Source organism: Erinaceus europaeus, chromosome X (genome assembly GCF_950295315.1).
Source record: "Erinaceus europaeus chromosome X, mEriEur2.1, whole genome shotgun sequence".
Lineage (NCBI taxonomy): Eukaryota > Metazoa > Chordata > Mammalia > Eulipotyphla > Erinaceidae > Erinaceus > Erinaceus europaeus.
In genome coordinates this window covers 2,975,658-3,003,222 of record NC_080185.1, presented here as the reverse complement: position 1 = coordinate 3,003,222, position 27,565 = coordinate 2,975,658, and the positions used below count along the sequence as shown (strand labels likewise).

Here is a 27,565-nt window from a genome sequence, read left to right as displayed (position 1 = left end):
GCAGCAGACGGAGCGCACCTCGCGGCGGCGAGTGCTAGGCAGCTCCGGAGCCTCGCCTCGCGCTCTGCTCTCCCCGCCTCGCGGCGCCGCTCGCCCCGAACGCAGCCCCGGCCGGGTCAGGCGCGCCGCGGCCATGAGCATCCGAGGGATGCTGCGGGCCGCCGTGTTCCTGCTGCTCATCCGCACCTGGCTGGCGGAGGGCGATGACCCTTCAGTGCCCCCCACGGTGGCCCCCACGGTGCCCCCCACGCTGAACCTCGACCTGGTGTCCTCCGTGCCCAAGCTCGTCCTCAACCTCTTCGACTGGTAAGCGGGAGCCACCGGGCAGGGCACGGGCGCCCGGGCCGCTAGGACCCTTGGACGGAGCGGGCTCGCCAGTTCTGGCACAGGGGTTCGGGGTGGAGGTAGGGAGATGGGGGAGGCCGCTGGAGACAGAAAGCCCACAGACCCTGCGCTCCAGTCCACCTGTTACCGTGGCGCCGAGAGCCCCGTAGAACGCCCCTAGGCGCCCCTCTGCCCAGACAGTCCTGGGGAACGAGCCCCCGCCAGGGCTTTCCCCCAGCCCTGGAAGGTCAGGGGTGGGGGCCAAGGGGCGGTGGGTAATTCGCAAAACAAGCTAGAGACACCTGTTAGAGTGCGGATTCTAGCGGTTCCCGGAGGCGCCCGCGCATATGTTGGTGTGTGTGTGTGTGTGTGTGTGTGTGTTTGTGTGTGTTTGTGTGTGTGTGTGTGTGTGTGTGTGTGTGTGTGTGTGCGCGCGTGTGCGCGCACTGTGAGGTGAGGGACCTGCTCAGCTTCGCAGATAAAATAAGCGACACTGGCTACCGGGTGCCCAGCCAGGGCGAGGGGTGGCCAAACAGCCCTCTCCAGCCCTCTGGACCCCGATGGATTTCAAGTTTGTTCGGGTCTGCAAAAATCCGAAGACACGGTGAACAGTAAAGCTTTCCATGTAGATCACCCAGAAATGTATGCATGGTGGCCACGGACTCGGGGCCCTGACATGTGTGCACCCCCTTAAACAGGCGGGAAGGCTGAGTTTTAATTCAGAAATAATTCACCAGCACAGCCTGGAATGATGTACAATGAAATTTTGTTATTAAAGATGATTGGGAATAATTTTTTTTAATGGCAAACCAGAAAAGAACATGCTTTCAAGAAAAAAAACAGTGGGGGGTGGACTTGGCAAGGCTCCAGCAGACAGCCCCGCAGTGGCCTCACCTAGCATGCCACACTGCACCAGCACACGCACACACTCAAACACACGCACATATATTTGCAGGGGTGACATTTCTTGATCAAAGAAAAAGTGAGTGCATCAAAGATCCTAAGAGGAACAGTGAAGCCCAAGGCATATTTGCTGACAAAAGCCCCACTGGGGGGCTGCTAACCTGGCTGGAAGGTCTGGGAGAAGTTGGCTAGCACATGAGATTTCTAGAAAGGCCAGTTCACCCAAGACACCTCTAGGATGGAAGTACGTGTTTAGCCAGACCCAGGAATTCATATCTTTAGGGAGACAGTCTTGAGCCCCCCAAATCAGGGACAATTTGCTTGGGAAAAGGTCCTGAATTTGTGCTGCGTGATCAAGTCCCCCAGCCCCCACCTCTCTCTGCGTCACATGTCATGGCAGCCATGAAAACAGGTTCACATAGACGTGACGATAGAAGGGCCAGCCCTGGCCCAGGGAGGGGGTGGGAGATACCTGCACAAAGGGGGGCTTGGTTGACTCAGTCCAGGGGGGCTACCAAGGGTGGGAGGTGACCTTTCCTGGCACTTTAAATATCTCTGGAAGCCCTCCACCAACCTGGAAAGCCGCACCCAGGCCAGTGGCTCTGCTACTCTGCTAGGCCCTTTCTGGGCTTGGAGTCACGCATCTCTGTGGGGACTCCAAGCTGCCCGCTCCCTCTCCCTTCTGCGCTCCCCCAGAGCGGCGCCCCCCCCCCCCCCCCCCCCCCCCCCCGCTTTCCCCCAAGCCTGCCTGGTAACAGGGAGCCAGTCTCTGCGCCCAACCCCCACCCTCACCCCTGGAGGAGAGCAGGGGAGGGGGAGAGGATCTGCGTCACTGCTGGCTGACTCACTGTAGGAAGGGAGGGAGGGAGGCTAGGGAGGGGGAGCAGCACACGTATGGCTGTGCATGTCTGCCTGTGCGCAGGCCCTAGTGAGTCGACGCCTGCCATGTTATTTGTTGCTTCCACTCTGGGAAGCGATGTAGCAGCTACCGAGGGCCACTACTGACTGAGAACATCTCTTTCAGCAAAAACTGTGCCAACGAGACAGTGGTCCACAACATTTTGGAGAGGGTGCTGTCGAACTATGACGACCGTCTCAGACCAAATTTTGGAGGTAAGACACATGCAGACATAAGAAGCCCAGTCCCAACACACCACCCCATCCAGTAAGTGGAAGTCCTCCATATTCAAGGCATCTGCCTCACCAGAGCCCCTTCTGAGCTCAGCAGAGACCTGCGGGGTTGGGGGGAGAGCACCATGGCCCCCTCTCAAAAGCCCGGGCCCTTTCTCTGCTGCTGTTTTTCTTCTGTCCAGTCCTCTCAGTACTCTCCACGCACCTCTACAGTGGTACCCAGCTCTATGTGTCCCTCCCCCCCAAAATGGGAGTGCAGGAGCAAGCATAGATGCTTCCCAGGCTCAAGTGTCCTGCTCCTTAGGGAGGAGGAAGCAAGGGCCCTCACCCCGTCACCCAATTCACAACAAGGGGCCTGGCCGTCTCTGTGCCTAGCACCTCATCTCTGCCCCCCTCCTCAAGCCCTCAGCTCCTGCCAGCAGATCACTCCCCCCTCCCTCACTCAGCTCAGTCTTTGTCAAAGCAGCCAGCCTTTGATGGCTTCATTCACCGCGCAGAGACAAGCCTTGCCCCTTGGCCTCACACTCAGACCTCCAGTGAGTGAGTGAGCGAGCAAGCCAGAGAATGAGTGAGCACACAGTTGAGAAAAGGCAGGGAGAGCCAGGGAAGGCCAGGCCTTTGGGACTGCTCTCTGTTGCTTGGTCAGTGTGACTCGCCCCTAGGCAAGATATGAAGGGCCTGGAGACTTCCCAGAGGGCTCAAAACAAGAAGGAGCCTTCTTTGGCCCACGGGGCATCCAGGAAACCCAGAGCAAGTGTAGACAAAAGGAAGGGTGCTCTAAAAGAAACCAGCCTGACGCATTTTCCTGGTGGGGAGGGGGTGAGCTAAAGAGTTCAGAGCTGTGTTTCCGCAGGTGGTAGCTGCAACCACTTGAAAGGGATGATTATGCTAATGCCCATACGAGTGCATATGAATGGAGGTCTGCAGAACACAATAAGCCCCACCCCAAGCACCTGCCCTGGGCATGGGGGTTGGGGGGGGTCTGGGCAGGGTAGCCATCCTTTGAACCCTCATCAGCCCCTCATTCTTGTCTCATGCACTGCAAGATTGGATCAAAGGTAAGTGTGCCCCTGGGCTCTGCAAGCTTGAGCGGAGGAGGGGGCTTCCTGTGACGGGCAGAGCCTGGCCCCCACTGCCAGGCAGTTCCTCCTTTCTCCCTTGAGTTTGTGGACACAGACTACCCAAACCACACACAGCGACCCCCAGACCTGGGGAGGGGGGAGCATCGGCACTGGATAAATTCAGAAAAGGTCTCAGGCCCCTTTCCCCTGGGCCACATCAAACCATAGCTTGGTGAGTAGGCACCCTTTGGCCAGCCTAGGACCTGAAACCTTAGGGGTCGGGGGCCCAGGAGTCCCTTGGAAGGCGCATCCTCCTGCCAGCCTGGAAGGAAGCTAGAATAAAGAACACTGTTCTCAGAAGCCCTGTTACTACAGGCTCGGTTGCTATAGCCCGGAATGCTAGTATCCAGGTTGCCCCTCATAGAGGCCCACTGCCCTCTCGGCTGCCGCTCGTCTGCTCACTCCCACAGGCACTTTGCCCCCTGAGCAGGTGGAGCCACACAGTGGCCTCCAGGCCACACAGCTTCTGGGCAGACAGCCTGCAGCCAGGCCAGCAGGAGAAATGCCAGCTTTATGCACTTCTTTGTAACAGCAGTGCGACATATCGTAATGCCCGGGAACAGTGGCCCAGACTGGCCAGGGAGGAAGCAACAAAATGCTTTGGTCCATAAAAGGGAACTGCACCATTCCGGGGTTTGCTTTCTGCCCTTGTGAGCACTGTGACCTGAAAAAAAGACAGGAGACACATTCCAGCACCTCACACAGTCTCCCAACGACACATTTGTGCATGCCCTCACATTCACATACTCACAGATTTACTCACATGGAGACAACCCAGGCACCCTCACATGGACATGCTCGCATCCACTCACACATGCATGCTCCATTCATACAGATGCATCGGTGCTCACACGTGCTTGCGTGTTCACATGAACATCTACATGCATCCACACACACAGCTATGTGTGCTTCAATATTAAGGATACACACATGAACATGTTTACACATCACTCCTGTGAACGTAGATACTAGCATGCACAGGCTCACCTGTGAACATGCACGCATGAAAGACTGACGTAAACTTAGATAACTGCACATTTATTCACATACATTTCATAATACACTCAGATGCCCAGAGTAACATGGGCACACATACATGTGCAAGGTTATACATCCTTTCACACATAAACACATTCACTCTAAGCAAGAGTGCTCAAATCTACAATCACACAGTGGCAGGGGACTGATAGAGTAGTAAAGTGCAGAATTTTCATGTATAAAGTCCCAGGTTTTATCCTCAGTTCTGAGCACCACATATGCTGGGGTGATGCTGTGCTTCTTTCTCACTCTTATTAACAAATGATGAAAATTTCAATTAAAAAATGCAGATGGAAAGATGAATTCACATACAGACACACTCAATTCATTCTCATGCGGTACATTCGCATGAAATGTTCACAGTCCATTCACAAACATACTCATGATTCATACACAGAAGGGGCACTTATACTCAAATCAATGCAGACTTCACACACACACACACACACACACACACACACACATGAACACGCTCACGTACCAGTACTCTTATATGCAGAAATGCACTCAAATTCATTTACATGCAGGCAAACGGAAATATTCCCATTCAGTGCACTCTCACGTGTACATTCTCATATATTTACAAACACAAAAATATTCTCTGATGTCAAGTCATGCCCAAACATGCTGACATATTCAGATACACCCACAGTGCTACTCACACAAGATAAAGCACACACACTCACATATTCCCTATAACACATAAATATGCTCATTGATTCACAAGGACATGAACATGTTTATATATACACTCATTATTCCACATGTAAATACACATACATTATATCAATATGAACATACTCACACATACACTTGTGCAAAAATATGTTCACACACACAAAAGTTGACAAATTCATTATCACACAGAAACATATTTTCAGAGGTTCACTTACTTACATCAACACATTAGTATGTTCACATATATATACTTACCCACACAGTAATCACATACACACAATCACACATTCATCCATACTGAAACTCTCATATGTGTAGATTCACTCAAAGATCTGTTCTTATTACACACCTACAAATTTGTAAGCTCACGTATTCACACCCACCCTTCAACATGATATTTTTACATATGCACACATATCCACACATCAGCAGGTTCACACACATAAACATGTTTACCTACACACATATCCACATGTCCTCACACTCACATGCACAAAGTCACATTCATCCACACGCAATACACTCACCCTACACATTTACATGTACACACGGATATGCACACTCATCTCATAAAAAGAACTCTTCACAAATCCACTCGCACATAGTCACAAGAACATACATTTACATGCACATGCTCACACAGACACACATAGTAGAGGGGTTCACTGCTTCCACAGACAAGTGCACTTAGTGGGGCTGTGAGGTGGAGATTCACTGGTGAAGTGCAGTATTTGCATTGTAATGTCCTGAGTTTGAAGTCAGCAGTGAATGTACTAGATTTGATGCTGTGGTTCTCACTATGTTTCTTTAATAATCAAATAAATAAATAAGTACATAAAATTTTAGAAACCTCAAAAGTTCGTTCAAAGCCAGGAGATGGCTTGCCTAGTAATGCATGTACCTTATTGTGTGTGAGGTCCTGGGTTCAAAGCCCAGTGCCTCACAATGGATGGAACCAAGGTAAGTGATAACTATCTTCTTTTTCTCTTATTTCTCTCTCTCTCTCTGTCTCCTCATAAATAAAGGAAGAAAGATTTAGCTCGATAAGGTCAATAAAGAGTATAGCACTTGCATGAGAGCCTAGGTTCATTCCTCAGTGCTGCATGGAAGAAACTCATTCGCAGAGAAGTAAACACGTGTACACACATGCAGATAGTCATATGAGCATATACGAACACACTAAGGCATGTACTAATGCACAGAGGTCCTCAAATACACACCAAATTCATTTCAGATATCATATGTTCATGTGTTGGCAAGCATGAATTTGCTCATATATCTACCCACATACAATATGCTCACACAGAAACATTCAAAAAATCTGCATGCATGCAGATATCACATGCTCACAAAGTCACATAAACACATGATCAAACTCACAAGCATGCTCACATTCACAAATATGTGGATAAAAATATTTACACAAGACATATATATGTCCACATCTACCTAACATGCAAGCTTATAAGGAAAAACTCTTAAGAATTCATTCACTCAGAAAACCACAAGCATGCAAAATGGACATTCTCACATATTCATGTATTATACATATATGTGATGGAACATCTACTAAACAAAATCACACATAGAAAAACATTCAAACTTGTTATGTCTGTGTTCACACATTCATATACATGTTTATCATGTACATATCGCATGAGAATAGTTATACACCGCACATACACATGCACACAGACACATTAAAATACAGTCACATACACAGAGACAAACATGTGCACATGGCTACAAATTAACATGAACTCATGACCATACTTATATATCTGTTCACACACAAACATGCTGGCATATACAAGAACACTTATGAAAGGATTTATCTGAAACACATACACACATACATATGCTCACATATCCCTCACACAAAGCAGCCAGCATAGAGATGCACACTCAAAAGTTCACTCACACAGAGACATTTACATATACTAAATCCACATGCTGAAACATACAAACACAAATATGCTTACATATGCAAACATATCCTTAACTTTATTCACACATAGAAACACATTCAGTGGATAAATGAACACACATGCATGAACATACATCACTCACATTAAACCATGTTTGAACTGCATGAACAGACATGGAGATTCACCTACACAGGCTCCTGTGTATATACACACGAACATGCTCACACATCCATCATCACAAAACTGTCCACATGCACAGGTATGTGCTGTGTTTAATCATCACACTGGACACCCAGTATCAAATTTATTCATATACAGATATCTCTGATGCAACACATGCACATGTTCAAGCAGTCATGTAGGCTGATGAACATGCTCACAATTCACCAAATCCAACATCCTCACATAGACACACTCACTTAGATGCATATACTTACATAATAACGCTCACATGTTCACATGTATGTATGAACATGCTATAAACAAAAATCAGCTTCACAAATTCATGCACATGTACCTACATGTACACGTGTACCTACATACAGTCAAGTAAATATATGCACATGTACATTCTCACACATGCACCCATGAACATGATATCACAAATCCTTTCACACATGGACACAATAGACTTACCTACCAGTGCTCGCATGTTCACATACACATGGCAATTCTGACACAGCCACTCACACAGGATCATGCGAATGGAGAAAACTCCACTCAGAAATCCATTTGCACGAAAACGAGATAAATGCATACACATTGCTGTATATGAATGAATATGCTCATGCATTCAGTTTCATCACACGTATCCAGGAATCTTTTAGCACAGCCACAAAACCTGTTGAAAATTACAGACACATTAAATCTCATGCACGTTCTCATAAATCTAATCCAATACACAATTGTATTTGCACACAAACATAAATGTTTATATATGTAAAAGAAGCCTAAACATGCTCACAGTCTACTTACACATTTATTCATGGACACTCAAAATAATACACAGGGCACATACAAATATTCACATCCTCACATGCTCACAGGCACATGAATATGCTATATGGTCACATGGCATTAGCACACTGGACTCACATGCACAGGATCCATATTTAAATACTCAAATGTGTATGTCACACACACACACACCATACAAACCATCTTCAAAAACACATAGGTTCACTAACACAAATACACACATGTATACACATGCTCATATGTGAGTGCACACACAGAATCATGATTGTACATCCACTAGCATGGAAACATGTTTACACAGACTAATAAACACATGGTTTCATTCTCACACCAGCACACATACACTCAACATGCAAATGTTCCCATACTTAATACAAACATGCTTATAATCCACTTACAACATATGAAAACACATACTTAACAAATAAAACTCATGTAAGTCCCATGTATAAACTTACTTGTAGATTTATACACCACATATGCTCACACTTCTACTCAGTGACTAAGATGCTCACACATACACACAGAATCAAAGCTCACTCACACTCACATGCTCATATTTTCCTTTGCAGACTCATTCACAGTAAGACACAAAAGCCTGTGTTATAGCTGCCTTCCATCACACACACACACACACACACACACACACACACACACACACACACACACACACACACACACACGTGACTAGTATAGTGGTTACCTATGAATTGAGGTAATTGCAGTGAAAATCCCAAGTTTGATTGCAACTATGCATATTCTGGAATGATGTTATGGCTGGCTCTCTCTCTCTCTCTCTCTCTCTCTTTTCAAATGCTCTCATTAATCAATAATAAAGCAGATAAATAAAACTCAGAGATACACTCACATAATCACTCTCACAAAGATCCCCAGAACACATGCTCACACATTCACAATCAGGAATGTGCTCATATGTCCACTCACAAAAGACCATGCTCACAGAGAGGCATATAAGTTACATGGACATGATGATATTATCATACACACATGAGCTGATGTAACACATTCATTCTCAGTCATATTTGTGAATATGGAAATGCACATGCTTAGAAATTCACATAACAGAAATTCTTTCAGAGACATTTGTATATAGCATTACATATAGTCACATGAAAACATTAGCATGTCCATAGTAAATGTGCATGCAAACAAGATGTTCAGAAACAAATTTTTCACTCACGCAAGTATGATCATATATCCACATGCATGTGTGACTCCTCACACAACTGCTAACATACATACATACACAAATACTCTGACATATCTGTTCACGTAAGATATGACTGTACACACAGTAACATGTGCATATGACTGTATATGTAAGTGAATGTAAAGTTGCTCCCACTAACTCAGCCATGTACACACAGAGATAGTTAAATACATGGCAGCATAATCTTACCTGTTCACACACACACATATGCATAACAAAACTCCATTTACACAAAACATACATAGGCAAACAGCCACAAATTCATTCACACACAGGGCATAACACAAACAGGCCTGCATATTCACACACATGAGCACATGGTCATGGTCACATACATTCCGCATGAGCATGTTCACACACCCACTCATACACAAATACGCTCACATTCACCAACACGCCAACAAATACACTACACACTTACATAGACTCACGTGCGCAGGAATCCACATGCAAACATGAGCATGCTCCCACACACAGGAACATGCTCTCACATGAACTTATACACAAACATACTCTCACACACTCATGATGCACTCACACAGACTAACACTCCATCATTCACAAATACACAGGCATGCTTATATATAGTCCACACATACATGAAGAAAACTCAAAAGCAAACACACATTCATTCACATACATACACTCACCTGTGAAGGCTAGTGTATTGAAATGCACCCAGGAACACCCTCACTCATTCAGTACAGATGTGCTCTAGCATGCAAACACGCTCACAGATCAGTGTACCCACATACACACTCCCATGCCCAGACTCACCTTCACATCCACACACGAGCATGCTGAGATGAATAGACGAAACCACATAGCACTCACATAGGCACATATACACTCATATGCAAAGGCTGACATATTTGTGTACACATATGCATGTTATCATGCATCCACTCACACAAACATAATCGCATTTGCAAGTATACATTTTTCACATAGACACACACATGCAAATAGCTGCCGTATGTTTATATACACACAGGACTGTATTAACACATGAACTTTCATGATCATACTCACAGACACAAGCACCACTACCATTTCACTCACAGTCACTTTGAAATGTCCACTGAGCACATATTCCCATATGCAAATAGCATGCTCACATATAAATACTCAGTCACACACAAAAAATTCACAGACATACTGATAAACACGGGCTCACATACAATATAAACATTCTAACAGTTCACTCCCACACAAACATGTACACACAAGAACATAATAAAGCATCTACTGAGACACAAAGGCAAATTCATACACATACAGAATAACTCACTTATAGAATGTACATGCATCCTCACTGACATACACATGAACACAATCACAGACAAGTTTCCATAGTGTAGTGGTTATAACGTTCACCTCACATATGAACACAATCACGTAAAGGCCTCAGCTTAACACAGATATGTGTGAGAACATTCATAAGCCCACATTCACATGAAATGCACTCATACACAGTCATACACTGTCCAAAGAGCCATGCACATGGTCCCATGGTGACCTACACGCGTTCTCACGTTCACATGTCTGTAAACATATTTGAAGTGCAACAGTCACAGATTTATTCACACACAGCAAAGACACTGAACAAATGTCTTCACATATCCTCATACACAAACACCCACTCACATGCAGACATGCTAACAAGGAAATACAGTACACCACGACAGTGGACATCTGATGTATACCCATGCACACACAATTTCACATATCCACACAAACACAAAGATACACACACACACACACACACACACACACACAGTATACAGGACCTCAGTCAGAGGTGCTGTCTTATGCTGTGTTCAGATATACAAACACGAAGTCAAATTCAAACACACAGAGACCTAAATAGACTCCGCTACACAGGCTCCGATTGGGTGATATGCACATTAAACTTCCACATACCAAGCCACAGTGTCAGTAACACAGACACATGTGCTTATCATGTATATGTATGCATGAACGTACTCACACATTAACATGGTCACATAAACTAATACACAAAACTTTGTGTATAGAAACACAGTCCCATGAGCGGATTCACATACTTACATACATGATGCTCACACACCCATTACAAACTTATTCATATGCACAGATGTATTCTGTACCCACTCACACAGCCACAAGTGCATGTATTCACCTGTCCATGTCCACACATTCACATAACTGGACACAGTTACATATCATCACATAGACATATTTATATACTGCTCATTTTTGCACAAACACATATAAACAGACACGCTCAAATACATACAGGCAAGCATGTACACATCTTACAAAATAACATGAGCATGGGGTCATACTTACACATCAGACACAGTCACACTGGAAAAGCATTTACACAAGACACACACACATGAATATGCTTGTTTATCCCTCACATTCAAACCTGCCAGCACAGAAAATACAATGGAAGTTCATTCATTCAAGACACACACACACACACACACACACACACACACACACACAACACACACACTATACATGCTGAAACATCCAGTCACAAAAATACACACAGTTATGTCATCATACCCATAACTTCATTCAAACGTAGAAACATATTCACTGGACAGCCACACATACATACGTGAACATACTCACAAACCACTCACATGAAGCCATGGAAGCAATCTCACAAATCAGTTAGCATAAACACTCACACAGGTACCTTTGTACACATACTCATGAACATGCTTTTCTCTATTAATACAAAACCATACTCACATGCACAGGTGTGTGCTGTGTTCAGTCATACACAGTCATCACACTGAACACTCACTATCACGTTCATTCACATACAGACATCTCTGCTACAACACACACTCATACTTCAACACTCATTTAGACACATGGACATGCTCACAATCCTTCAAATCCAACATTCTCACATTGATACACTCACAAATTCATTCACACTCAGACACACATGCTCACTCACATGCTCTGAACAGGTATGGATATGCACACACCAAAACCAACTTCAGAAAATTCACCCACATACATGCAGCTACACATATTCAAAGAAATACATACACATATTCTCACACATTAACATGATAAATACACAAACACAAGTCCATCCCCACATTCAAATGCATATGTTGACATACTCACAAGCACATGTGAATACGTGAACATGCTGACACAAAACACCGTCAAAAATGCTTTAACACATGGGCACACAATAGACTTACCTGCCAGTGCTTGTATGTTCGCATACACATGGTAATTCTGACACAGCCACTCACACAGAAACATGCTTACAGAGAAAAATTCACTCAGAAACCCACTTTCACAGAGACATGAGATATAATATACATACATGCCTACAATTCCCATATATAAATGAATATGCTTGCATAGTCACACACACATACATTCACCACACACATGAATGCTTTGGCACAACCATTAAACTTATTCAAAACCACAGACACGTTATATTTCATACACACACTCACAAATCCACTCAATCCACACATTCACAATTTCATTTGTGCACAGATACACAAATGCTCATATATTTAGAACAAAGTTGAGTGTGCTCACAATCTACACACACACATGCACAAACACTCAAATAATCCACACAGCATATGCCAGTATTCACATCCCCAAATGCTCACATGCACATGGATATTCTGGTATCATCAGACACTCACAAAGGCACTGGCACTATACACACTGGACTCACACGCACAAGGTCCCTTATTCACATGCACACATGTGTAAATAAAGTGCCCACCAAACAAAAACATCTTCAAAAGCACACTGAAATTTCATTTACACATACTAGCAAGCACCTGATTTCATTCTCACACCAGCACACAGCGAATATACTCACAGCGAATGTTCACATAGTTAACACAAACAGGGTTACACATCCATTCACGAAATATTAAGGTACTCACACACAACTCATGTGCACCGTCATGCAGAACCTTATTTTCTCTCATATACAGTGAGGATGCTTGCATTTCCACCCACAGAGATATGCACATATGGAAAGATTCAAAGTTCACTCACACTTAGAGGCACACACACTCACACTCATGCTCACATTTTCCTTTGCAGATTCATTCACACTCTGACACAAAGGCACGTATCACAGATACACAACTTTGCCCATCACCATCTTGTGACGACCATACCTCACTCACACACACACACACACACACACACACACACACACACACACACACACACACACACACACACGATCAGTGAGGTGGTTCCCTGTGATGTGTGTTACTTGCAATGAAGGTCCCAAATTTGATCCCAACAAGGCATATTCTGGAGTGATGCTACGGTTGGTGACTGGTGCCTCTCTGTCTTTCTGTGTTAACACATTCACAAACAGAAATGTGCTCATATGTCCAGGCACACAAAATTGTGCTCACATACATTCTCATTCACACAGAGTGACACACAAGTCACATGAATATGATCACAGATCCATATACACACGTGAATATATACATCTCTTCTCACACACATGAACTGATATAACACATTCATTCACAGTTACATTTGTGACTACAGAAATGCACATGCTTACAAATTCACATACAAGTTTAGCATGCTTACTGGACTATTCACACACAAAATATGCTCGAACAACACTCACAAGTTCTTTCAGAAAAACATTTGTATATATACAAATGACACACAAGTCACATGCAAGCAGTAATATGCTCACAGTCCATTTGCATGCACACACGATTATATGCAGAAACATGATTTTCATACACATGAGCATACACATATGACTGCTTCACACACATAGCTACACACATACACAGATTTACCCACAAAGCAGAATGGCTTTGAAAGATGTGGCTTGGGGGTGGTAATGGTGAGAGTACAGGTCCTGGAAAAGGATGACAGAGGACCTAGTAGGGGTTGTATTGTTATGTGGAAAACTGAGAAATGTTATGCATGTACAAACTAGTGTATTTACTGTCAAATGTAAAACATTAGTCCCCCAATACAGAAATAAAAAAAAAAACGATGTGACTGCACAGATACAGACATCGACTTTCAGACATGTAATGTGCATGCAAATTTTCCCACATGCTAAGTCACACACATGTACACAGAAATAGTCACATATACTGCAGCACATTCTCCCCTATTTGGATACGTATACGTGCATGCCAAACCTCCATTCACATGAAACACACACAGGCAAACACATCCACAAATTTATTCACATGTTATGGAAGACATGACACATAAACAGGTCCGTGTACTCATACACATACATGATCTTACTGTCAAGCTTATTCATACACAGACACATGCAACATACTCCTCTGTACAGACTCACATATTCCCATGAATATTCATACCTAAACAAAACACATCCACAGCTCTCACCACTCCCTCACATACTCACATACACAGGCTCCCATCTTCACAGGCATAAGAGCATGCTCACACAACCACTCTACACACGTATGCTCACATGCACCAGCACACCCTGATGTACCACACACTTACATTGATTCACATACACAAGACACATGAATCTCGTAGACACACCTACAAAGCCATGCATTTTTGACACATGCTGCTCACATGCACAGGAGCCTATATTCACCTATGCACATGAATGTGTAATGCTTTCACCTATACAAAAACATGTTCAAAAATACATTCAGAGATTCACCCCCACACAGACATGGTCGTATATACTCACACATATTCACATATTAGCACACACATGACAACAGGTTCACAATCCACTCACCTGGAAACATTTCCACATACTGACAGACAGCCAATTTCATTGTCACACCAACACACACACACACACATACATACAAGTGTTCACATAGTCATTAGCATGAGCACTCTGACACATCAACTCACATAGAAAATATTCAGATTTACATGCACACAAATCCATTCACTTACATAACTCATTAAGGCCCAGACATAATCTCATGTTCATACATACCATGAATTTACTCACAAATATGTTCATACATATTTGTACGACTCAGAATTCACACTCAGATGCACATATCATATATACAAAAACTCAGATTCTTACACATACATGCACACTCATATATAAACATAAATTGATCATATATCTACTGGTGTGAACATGCTCACATGTAAAGACAGTCTCACAAATCATTAACATTTAGATACATATACTCACATAGCAGGCTCACATACTTCAATACATAAAAAATTATGATCACATATCCCTTAGCATTCAAACTCCTACATTCACAGAAAACTCACAAGTTCATTCACAACAGATATAGTAATAGACAAAGGATAGATAACTTAGTACAGATATGAATATGCTCACATATTCCCTCACACACAAATACATTCACAGACACCTTCAGATTCATTCACCTAGAAATATATCATGTAAATCACATGCATATACTTGCATTAACAAAAAGCTCTACAAATTCATTCACCCAGTCACATTGAAATGCATATACTCACATACATGCACACATGACATAGTATATATGAACAAGTTAACAAGTAGTGATACCTGCACCTGCTCTCATATTTGCACACACACGAATATGCTTACATACCCGCTACACATGTTCACACATTTGTGAAAGTTGCACAGACATACACACATCGTATATCCACAACTGGTACACACTTGAGCATGCACAAGTAGCCATTCATGCAAACTTTATCACACAGAGAAACAAATTTAATTCTTTACCAATGAGACATAGTCAGATATACTCACATGAACATCCTCACAGTACAATCACATGCAAATATCATCACAGATACAAAGAACTCCAAAAGCCTTTCAGTGCACAGAATACTCGTGTATATGGTCACATATTCTCATGCACACATGAAAATATTCAGCTTTCACTCATACACATGCTCACATACACAAATAAGCTTACACATGTAAAGAGAGACATAGTGTCACATGTTCCTGCTCACATATGCACATGAAAAATCTCATACTTACATTCTTATTCTCAGATATTAACATACATGCAACTATATGCTCACATACACAAAGATTGAATCACACAGACACATGTACATTTGCATATATTACAGATATAAATTAGCATGTTTCTATTCATACAGACATTTTCAGATATGCAAACATGTTCACCTTCACACACATTTTACGTTTCCAAACTCATATCTGCATACGCATGAACTTGTATTCAAATCCACTCACAATCAAACATGCTCATATAAAAAATACACACAAATTCTTTCTTGTGGAGATAAAAATTCATTCACATGCTTGCATATTTGCATACCACAAGAGCATGATCACACATCCATTAACACAAAAACATGCTCACATACAGAAACGCAAAAGCATTCACACTCACATGAACAGACACAGTGGGATACATCTGCTTACACACACAGACATGCTCGCTCAATTTCAAATTAATTTCCACAAATTTACATAAGCACCTGAATATGCTCACACACATTCACAAAGACCTGCAGGTGCTCACATGCTTACACATATAAAAGCATGTTCAAATGTGCATATACATACATGAACATGCTCTCACACCTATACGTACTCAGATGCACAAATCCACTCATACACAAATGCATGTGCTACACTCACAAGCACTGGCTCATGTATTTGGCTACAGAAACATATTCAACATGTTGGCAACTACACATTAACTCACACATCTACATGGACATACTCATGCAGACATGTTCATATAGGCATGCTCAATTACTCTCATGAAAATACCCGAATAGTAAATATTAAAATATTCATACACAGAGAGATGCTCATACCAATTCATATGGACTTGCTGACACATTCACTCATATACACAATACGTTCACATACATGAAAACACAGTCACCTGCAAATTCACATATCCCTTTCCGCACACTAACATGTCTAACTGCATGTGCTTGCACAATTACTGACACAAAACATGGATGCACACAAGTGTGCTTGCGTGTTGTTACTTGTGCTTACACCTTCACACACAAATATACCCATGCTTAAACTTCAATTGCACATTACTGAGTCACACACTCACACTTCATTCCCGTACACGTGAACACATCCACTGGCATATTCCATACAACATCTCTACCTACACACATGCTTGGATACTCCCACACAACACAGTGAATCACACCAGCATGGCTCACTCATTTTCTCACAGAGAAACTCACACATACATGCACACACTGGCATTCATTTACATGTGAGCACAGATCTACTCGCACGTAGGAATAAACTCACATCCGTTAATGCACATAGTTCACACACTCTTACAAAGGCACTCATTCACTCACGTGTGGACACACCCATGTGCTCTTACCGAAACATTCTCATTCACACCGCAGGCCTTTTTAGCTTTTGCTTTTGGACTCTGAGCTTTTGAGTTCTTAACAGGAAGGGATTTGTGGAAAGAATATGTGCTTTATGTTCTGTTTCTTTTGCTCTGATCCCTCCCACTCAGTGCCTCACAGACCAGGTTCTGCTGTGAGTGCTTGGCTTGTATTAACCATGAGATCAGAGCTATAACTCCCATTTTACCCAGGAGGGATATCGCCCTCAGAGAGCATACATTAACACGTTCAAAATTGGCAAATGTCAAAATGGGATTGGAACCCTGACAACTGACTCCTCCTGACTCTGTACTAGCAATCTTCTACACTGCATGTCAAAGTGTCTTTCTGTGTTCTAGGTGGCCCCGTGCCTGTAGGAATATCTATGTATGTCTCCAGAATTGAAAAGGTCTCAGAAAAAAATATGGTAAGTGGTTCAACTCCAGCCATGGGGTGGGAGAAGGGAAAAGGAGGAAGGGGATAGATGTTCAGACATGCAACAGAGCCCACTTGGGGGAGTACAATAGGTTTGGAAACTACAGTCCACTGAAAGAAAAGAAATCCAGATAGGTGGTAGACGGTGAAAGGCTTATGAAATTTTCCAAAGGTGATCTTTAAAAAGACATAGAGGGGCCCGTGTGGTGCACTGGGTTAAGCTCACATAGTACAAAGTGCAAGGACCTTGCGCAAGGATCTGGGTTCAAGCCCCTGCTCCCCACCTGGAGGGGGTCTGCTTCACGAGTGCATATCTGCAGGTGTCTAACTTCCCCCACCCCCTCTATCTCCCTCACCTTTCTCAACTTCTCTCCTATCCAATAAAATAGAAAAAAAATGGCCACCAGGAGCAGAGAATTCATAGTGTAGGCACCAAGCCCCAGTGATAATCCTGGAGGCGCATAATAATTATGATAATAACAACAACTCTGGAGGCAAAGAATAATAACAACAACAACACAGAAAACACAAACTATGAAAACAAATAAGGGCAATTTCAACTATTTAAAAATTCTGTCTATCCAGATTTTCTAGAACTCCTGTATTTCAAGATTAAACAAACCAGTGTAACTAGTGCGAAATAACCAGAGTGGTTTAAAATATCTGCAGCACATGGACCAACCCAGAAAATATGGACAGTTTCTCTGAATGTAAATGGACGGTCTGTAAATGATAGAACAATGATTAGAAACCTCAGTTTTGCAGGTTCAATCTGCAACACCACCATAAGTCAGAGCTGAGCAGTGCTCTGGTTAAACAAAAAAAGAAAAAAGAAAAGAAACCTCAGTTGTGTAAAGAAAAGCAACTAGCAGATAACGAAGCCAAGAAACCCTACTGGCTGTTGATGATCAGTGCAATGCACAGCACGAGCACAGTGTGGACCCACCACATACACACTACACTGGCAGAACTCTGAAGCCAGACAATGCCGGCTTTGCCAGGGCAGGAATCGTGGGACAGGCCTCCCACTTGCTCTGGGCAGGGTAGACACTGGGGCTCACCTTCCACACTGGGTGTGCTGTGTATTTGCTGTGTGGGATGGTTCACACAACAAGTGGAGTCGAATTCCAGGAAGGAGCAGCAAACAAGTCAGTTACATGCATTGCTCCGGGAGACTCTCACAAACTGAATGCTCAACCTATGATCGCATCTGGGGGAAAGACTCAAAATAAACACAACAGAGAAATGCATTTCAAAAATCTATGTGTTTTCTGGTGGGTAGAGAGAGCATTGGGGGGAAAGGGGGTTCCCAGGGCCTAAGCTGGGGGTGAGAGTGTTTTGCAGACACCTATCTTGGTAAAATGAGAGATTGTGCCCAAGTGCCAACAACTGTACTGTAAACCATTATCCTCCCTCCCAGAAAAGAAAAAAAACCTTTGGTAGAAGGTCATGATTTCCATATTGCTATTATCTGTAGCCTAAATTTGACTCACCTATGAAAAAAAAAATCACCTTGTATAAAATGTGTCTTTGAATTTGTTTCTATTATAGAAGCTATTAAATAAAATATGACCCACAATCTTTAAAAAAAAAACCCTAAAACAAATATGTGTTTTCTGACCACAAAAAAAAAAAAAAAGACAACAAAAAAGGGAGTCTGTGAATCCGGCATAGGATGCTGGCTACCCCTGTCAGATGCGGAGCCTGTCCTGGTTCTTAACCAAGCTTTTTATAACTCAAGGCCCATTTCATTTTCAGTTTTGAGCATCCTCACATGCTGCAGCTGTGTTTATAGTGAGCTCTGCACACCTGCTTGTGCGCGTGCGCGCGCGCGCGCGCACACACACACACACACACACACACACACACACACACACTCTGAGCTGGACCGCCTTCCAACTGAAATCCACCTTCTTTCTCCCCAGGACTACACCATCTCGATGTTTTTCCATCAGACCTGGAAAGACCCGCGTTTAGCATACCATGAGACCAACCAGAACCTGACCCTGGACTATCGCCTCCTGGAGAAGCTGTGGGTCCCTGACTGCTATTTTCTAAATAGCAAGGAGGCCTTTGTGCATGACATGACCGTGCAGAACCGCGTGTTCCAGTTGCACCCCGACGGGACGGTGCACTATGGCATCCGGTGAGTGTTCTCAGAGCCTGGGGGCTGTTCCAGCATGTCCTTTCTCCCCCCTGAGAATGCCAGCTCCTCCAAGAGTCCTCCTCAGATCTCTGTCTTGACCCTCATGTGGTGACTTAGAACCCCTCCATGACCCACTTCACAGCTGTGGATTCCCCCATCCATGGTCACCTGCACCCCACATCTGGAGAGCTGCAGCCACAGCACAGGGAGTGTGGGGAAGTGCTAGCTGGGCGGCCTTTGGGGCACCAGTCTCTTGTCTGGATTTGACGCGCTCTCCCCTCCTCTTCTCTTCCTATGCAGACTCACCACCACAGCGGCCTGTGTCATGAATTTGGAGAAGTTCCCTCTGGACAAGCAGACCTGCAACTTGGAGGTGGAGAGCTGTACGTATGAGCCCCTCCCTTAACTGCCCTCCACACAGCCAGCCTGCTGAGGTTACACGCACATGTCATGGTGTCTGGGAGAGGTTGGCCTGTAGGGTAGAGACAGGCCCGGGGGATGGTGCCCCTTGCTGTGGTGAGACTGCTGGAGCTGGTGGGGATATCTTTGCTGTGTTCCTCTTTTGGTTGAGGGGCTCGGGTTCCCATAGCCGACTCTGCTCTGCTGCTCTGCCTGCTGAGACCGTGTTGTGTGTCGCCCTTCCAGATGGCTACACAGTGGATGACATCGAATTGTACTGGGAGGGCAATGAGAATGCTGTCCAGGGCACCGAGAAGCTGGATATCCCTCAATTCAGCTTCCTGGGCAAGAATGTGCTGAGCAAGGAGGTGTTTCTCTACACAGGTGGGTCTCCTCACCTCTGCAGGCCTCTGCTCTTGAGCTCCCCATTCTCTGCCTCCATCTGGCCTTTATCTTCCTGGTTCTGACCCCTCCCTATAAAGTCAAGTCCTCATGGCACGTCCTTTTCAGAGGGGGACATCGAAGTAGCAGCATGGCCATATGTCACCTTCTAGAGGTGCAAAGAGTCACACTCTGGCTGGCACAGACCTCCTGGCAGGGTCAGCTGTTCCCCCAGCCTTTTTTTTTCTTGTTTCTTTTTAGCTTTGTCCTGTCTTGTGTCTTGTCCATTGCAAGGCTTCAGCCGTAAATGACACATGCTGCTGTGACTAGTACTTAGGCAGCAAGTGCTCTCAGTTGTGCGAGCACCCAGGCTGAAGGGCATGGCTGTTCCTCCCACCACCACCCCTGCCCCCCACTGAGTTCTGTGCTCCTACACACCTCCCTGAGAGGCCCCGGTCCACTTCCCTGCCACAGTCTCCCCCTCTCTATCTCTCTAGGTTCCTATGTGCGGCTGATCGTGCGCTTCCTGATCCAGAGAGAGGTCACCAGCTACCTGTTCCAGATCTACTGGCCCATGATCCTTGTCACCATTGCCTCTTGGATATCGTTCTGGATGAACTATGAGTCCTCCGCAGCCAGGGTGACAGTCGGTAGGTCTTGTTCCTGTTCCAAGTCAGGGTCGGGGTCCTTGCCAGCAGAGTAGGTGGCTGTACAGGAAGGAGACAGAACTTGGGCCCAGGCTGTGTGCACAGCACTGGCACCAGCATTGAGACCAGCCAAGAAGAGAGGTATGAGCCAGACCTCCTGAAGTCACGGGATGGCAGGCCCGAGGGGCTGAATTTGTTCTTGGCTAGATGAATCAGTGAATGAGCAAGTCCTGAGCTCCCCTAGGAAGTGCAGTTGAGCAAACACTGCTTTAGCAGCACACAGAACTTCCATGACGTGGTCCCTGAGAGAGGCTAGTGGAGCCCTGAGGGGGCCTTGCTGCTGAAGTACCTAAAAAGTATTGCAGGGCGCAGACCTAAAATCTAGCAGGAGGTAGAATCATGGCCTGGCGTTCCCTGGAAGCACAGGCAGTTTGAGTCAAGGTACGAGATTCCTAAAGGAGACAGGAATTGCAGGGGTGGGGTTGCTGGAGGCCAGAGCTAGGGCATTGGGAAGGCATTCTGGGCCATTTTGGTGAGACGTAGACATTCGGGTTGAGCTGTCGGGGTGCTGTGTTCACAGCACAGGGATTATTAGAGGTTGTGGGCCAGAGGCTTCAGAACTCAGCTCCCAAGTATACTCCATGCCATCCCCTGCAGAATGCCCACATCTAGATCCTCCGTCTTGGGGGCAGACTGCTCTGCTACCTCCTTTAACTATAGCACATGATGGACTCAGCCTTGACAGAAGGCTTCAGAGAGAGTTGTGGTCTCAGTACTGAGGGACTGTAGGGATGCATGAACGAGCAAACAAAGGGCAATGAAATAGACTGGAGACTGGACTTGCTCTTGGGAGCAGTAGGAAGTGACAAAGGCTACAGAATGGGGGAGGAGGGACTCTGACTGGGGGCTGCCCACGTCTCTGGGATGGCCTTGGCACCCTGGCTGGGGATGCCGAGGCTCATGGTACCATCTTGTTTGCAGGTCTGAGCTCCATGCTGGTCCTGAATACCATAAACTCTCATCTGAGGGAGAAACTCCCCAATGTTTCCTGTGTCAAGGCCATTGACGTCTACATGATGGTCTGCTTCCTCTTCATCTTCCTGTCCCTGGTAGAATATGTCTACATCAACTTCTTTTTCTATGCCCGGAGAGGCAGGCGCCTTGGCCGTCATGCCAGGCGCCGCCAACGCCTCATGCGCCTGCGCCAGCGCCTCCGCAGGCAGGCCCAGCGCCTCATGGCCGGCTACCAGTATGAGGAAGTGCTGATGCAGGTGAGACTTTCTGAGTGACAGCTGGCTTTCCCCGAGCACCTCTTAGGCCTGGGCTTTGCACTTGGTCTTGTGTTTCTTAATTGCTCTCTCTCTCTCTCTCTCTCTCTCTCTCTCTCTCTCTCTCTCACACACACACACAAATACACTGAGGTTACAAAAGAAGTCAGGTGACTCACCATCGCTCCCTCCAAGGCTAGTAAGGAAGAGCTAGGGGCTCCCAAGCCTTTGCCTTTGGACTTGGTGCCAGGGAATCCTGGAGACAGAGGGCAGAGGAACACAGGAAGCGAGACACCAGGGAGGCCAGCCCCCCCACCTTTGCTCCCCTGACTCCATGCCCAGTCCTGCCCAGCATCCCCTGCACCCACCAGGCCGACCTCCACACGCATGCGCCGTGCATGTTAACTGCCTCCTGCTCCTGTCCCTCAGCTCCTTGCTCGCTGGTGGCACCGGGAAGCGATGACAGAGGAAGAGGCCTATGATGGTCAGCCGCCCATTGAGCAGGAGGAGGAACGCCCCTGCCCTCCGCCCTCCCCGGCTGTGCTTGTCCATGCAAGACCCGACTCTGGCGGCTTCCTGCCTCTGCCGGATGTCTGCTCAGTGGGGGACCACATCCACTTCGAGGATGAAGTCACCCCGGCGCCCCCTGAGCCTGTGCAGGCCAGCCTGGCCAGCCCGGAGCACTGCAGCTCGCTGTCCTCCTTCAGCCTGCGGGCCCCGCTGGCCCAGGCCGAGAGCTTCAGCTCGCTGTCCTCTCTGTCCAGTGATGAAACCCTGAGTGACCTGCCCTGTACCTCTGAGCAGGACCTGCAGGACTCAGGCTCCAGTGGGGAGGGCTCTGATGGGGAGGGTTCCTATGGGGAAAGCTCTGAGGGGGAGGGCTCCTATGGGGAAGGCTCTGAGGACAGGGAGGGCTCCGATGAAGGGGAGGGCTCCGATGATGGGGAGGGCTCTGAGGACAGGGAGGGCTCCGATGAAGGGGAGGGTTCCGACGACAGGGAGGGCTCTGAAGAGGATGCTCTAGAGGTGGAAGATGAGATCGCTCCCATTGATAGCTGTGACAGTAGCGACTATGAAGACTTCGAGTGCTTTGAAGGCCATGAAGACCGAGAAGACAACGAAGGCCTCGAAGGTCCCAGCTACCCTGATGCCAACTCCACTTCCGATGAGTCTGAGGGCTCCGACGTGCGAATGGTTCTCCTCAGCCGCAGGCGAGTGCGGGGTGGCAACACCACCAACGAGGAAGTGTTTGAGCTGTGTGAGAGCCTGGAGCGAATCCACAGGCTGCCCGAGGATGTCCGCATGGAGAGCGGCTACCTTGGCCTGCGAGAGGAGTGCCGCCGGGCTGTGGCAGCGGCTGCCCATCGCAACGAGGATATTGACGGTGCTGATGCTGATGATGAGGATGAAGACGACGAAGATGATGGCCAGGATGAGCAGGAGTCCGCGGACAGCGAGCATTGTGACCACGACAGCTCTTCCGATTCCGAAGATAGCAGCCCCCCCAGCCCCAAGTGCTCCTTTAAGGAAGGCTTCTCCTCCAAGCTCTTCCGCCCCGTCTACATCCCCTTGCTCGACAGGTGCTCCCGGGTCCTCTTCCCGCTGGCCTTCCTGGTGTTCAACATCATCTACTGGGTGTACCATGTCTACTAGTCCCACAGCGTCTCCCCTTGGGGCTCTGCTTCCCATTTAGCTTTCTTGAACTCTGCTGGTCTGGGCAGTCCAGTGAGTCCTGTGAGAGACCTGTCCCCCTGGAGTGCTGAGCAGGCTCGGAGGAGCGAGGCTGGAGGGCTGAGGACCCAAGTTCTGTGCCCTAACTTTTCGTGGAGGGGGCTCCTTTTTTAACAGAATTCTCTCTCTATCTCTCTCCGTCTCTCTCTCCTCCTTTTCCCTCCCAGGGACTCTGCTTCGTGCCCACCCCCACCTAGGCACCTGTGAGTTGAGCGAGGTGCCACAGGGAAGAGCTGGCCATGCTTGCAGATGCAGGCCACTGGCTCTCCAGAGCTTGGAGAACTTTGATAGTGCCTTTCTGCCAGCACTCTGTTGGGCTCTGTGTGCAGTGTTTCAGGACATGGGTGGCTGGTAGGGGTCTAGAGTGAGACGTTAGGAGAGGCAAGGGAGCACTTTTCCAAGGAGTCTACGGGGAGGGTGACAGACATCACAGCGAAAACTACCCAGATAGAGTTGCCATCCTTGAAAGGATTCCATCTTCTCTTGTCTTCACATTTCTGCTTCTGAATTCTAACCACGGGGACTCAGTGTGTCTTCTAGCTCTGGCGCTGGGTTGGTTGCTAGATGCAGAGCACTTTCTTCTTCTCTTCAGATCTTACGGACGTGCTGACGTACTATTTCCCCTCCAATCTAGAATGGCCGGTGAACAGCTGTCGCAAGTCTCTCTATGATCCTTTCTGTTTGTCTACCGCATACTTCAAGTTGACGAGCTCACTGACCCATCACCACACCAAGCCCTGGGCACCAGGGAGGCAGAGCACATTGGACCCCTGTGGCCGAGGGAAGAAAGATGGAGCTTGTGCTTGGGGACACATGGCCAGTGAGTGGTGGCACCACCCCACCTGTTGTTCCTTCTTGTCCTCTCCAACCCCCCCCCCAGAAGGCCCCTCTTCCCTTCCTGCCCCTCATCAGTGGGAGTGCTCCTTCAGGTTCTTCTTATCTTCCAGGCACTGAGCATGTGCCCCTATGAGACCCCCCAAGGAAGTAGGAAGAAGCCTGGGCACCATCTTGCCATGGTAACAAAGGCTGTGGGGAAGCAGACTTGCCAGGTGTTCAGCCCATGTCCCTCTCTTCTCCCGAGGCAGCCTCCTGCTCTCCAGATGCTTCCCCCTGCACTGTGTCCTGCTGTGTGTCTGTGGGCAGTCGTGTGTGTGTGTGTGTGTGTGTGTGTGTGTGTGCGCGCGCACGCGTGCGCACATGCAAACGTGCAAAGTTTTATGTACCTAGGATTGCCCAAGGAGCTGCAGAGCCCTGTATATATTGGTGGAAATCTCTACCCATGTGTTAAAGTGTATACATATTCTGGCGTGTGAGTGCATGTCAGTTAGTGGTGCCCCTGTGGAAGCGTGCCTGAATCTGACCTGTGTGCATGGGTGCGTGTGTTCCAGTGCATGTGTACATAGCCATGCTCCTTCGTCTGATTCCATGAGAGTGAAAGGAAATAGGCCTCAACGCATGAACATCCCAGTTGGTGGCCCTTCTTAGCCACCAGCAGGCCCTTGGCCTGTTCTCACAGATTCGGCCAGGCTGGTTAGCCAACTGCTTCTTTCCGATTCCCTGTTCCAAGGAGCAGTGCCTCCCACATCTGTGTGTCATCTTCATCCCCCGCCCCCACCCCTGCTGTCCCAGAACAGAAGATGCAGAAGTGAATGTAACCCTAGGAAGTGAGGAGCTAGTGCCTTGAGGTAGGAAGTCTCCCATGTCCCAAAGGGAGACGTGGGGGTGGGGTGGGGTGGGGAGTGAAGCCAGCGGCAAGGGGTTGGGACCCCAGCCTGGAAGACTAGAAACACGAGGGTGGAGTGCAGAGGCGAGCTGTAAATACCTCTGTAGATATAATATTCTTCTCTGAAAAGAGTCTCTTGCCCTGAAGTGCTGCAACGAGAGCAGTTGATGCGACTGCATCTCTCACACTGTGTTAGGTTTAGAGGCAGGGCGAGGTGGCTTTGGCAATGACACTGCTGGAGGGACCTGAGCCTTGTGACTCAGCTGAGGACTGGGACGGTTAAGCCTGAAAATTGCCAGGCGCCCCCTCGTTTTGTCCTGTGTGATCTGTCCTCTGTGTCCCTCCCGCAGCTTCCCCCAGTCGTGCAGGTGCCCCTTCTCCAGCTGGCTGCCAACTTCCCCTCCCACCCCTCATCTGGTTCCCAGAAACCCTGGAAGTACAGAGCATGTGGTGGGGGCCCGGTAAGGCAAGTGTGGTACTGGACAGCCTGGAGCCTGAGCAGAGGCGGGAGGGGGCCTGACAGTCTAAGATGGAGCACTCCCACTTTTTCTCCTGTTTCACCTTCCCTTGGCCCCTCCCTCGTCTTCCCCCTGGAGTCCCTTCTCTACTATTGCCACCACTACCGAAAGGGTACGTTTCGTCTGTCTCATTTTGCTGTGTGACATGTTTCCCGCCAAGTTCTAGCCTATTCCACCGGCCACCGTGGGGTCCCTTTGCAGAGATAGGGGCAGCTTGCCAGCTCCCACTGGAGCCCTTTGGATGTATTCCCATGACCCGTATCACCTTGGGCATCGCAAGGCTGCACAGAGACCACAGCCATCATAGCAAGGAGGAGTCCTTTTCTGTACATACAAGAGCTGACCTTCGAGCTCTGCTGACAGTGCTCACTCCCTTCTCCACCTGCATGGCTCCCCACTGTGACCAGCAGCGCTGGAAATTTGTGACTTGTCCTACAAGTGACAGTGCGGTGTGTCGTGTTTGTTGTGAGTGTCCCGTGTTCCACATGAAACCTCTCTTGTCTGTGCTGGGTTTTCAGGGGGGAGGGGGGTGTGACCATGTCTCCCCAGTACATTCCCATGATGAACCTACCCCACTGGGTCAGGGCTGCCTCTGTTGGCTCATCTCGTCAGCTGCAC

The 27,565-nt window shown here is 46.9% G+C and overlaps 1 protein-coding gene across 1 annotated transcript; it reads left to right on the top strand.

The window, feature by feature from the left end:
- GABRQ (gamma-aminobutyric acid type A receptor subunit theta) lies at positions 1 to 25,274 on the top strand. Its single transcript, XM_060183450.1, has 9 exons — positions 1 to 306; positions 2,252 to 2,340; positions 18,059 to 18,126; positions 20,060 to 20,280; positions 20,581 to 20,663; positions 20,926 to 21,063; positions 21,558 to 21,710; positions 22,689 to 22,978; positions 23,405 to 25,274. The coding sequence occupies exons 1-9, from the start codon at positions 134 to 136 to the stop codon at positions 24,626 to 24,628; spliced, it is 2,439 nt and encodes an 812-aa protein (XP_060039433.1). The 5' UTR covers positions 1 to 133; the 3' UTR covers positions 24,629 to 25,274.
- The last annotated feature ends 2,291 nt before the right edge of the window (positions 25,275 to 27,565 follow it).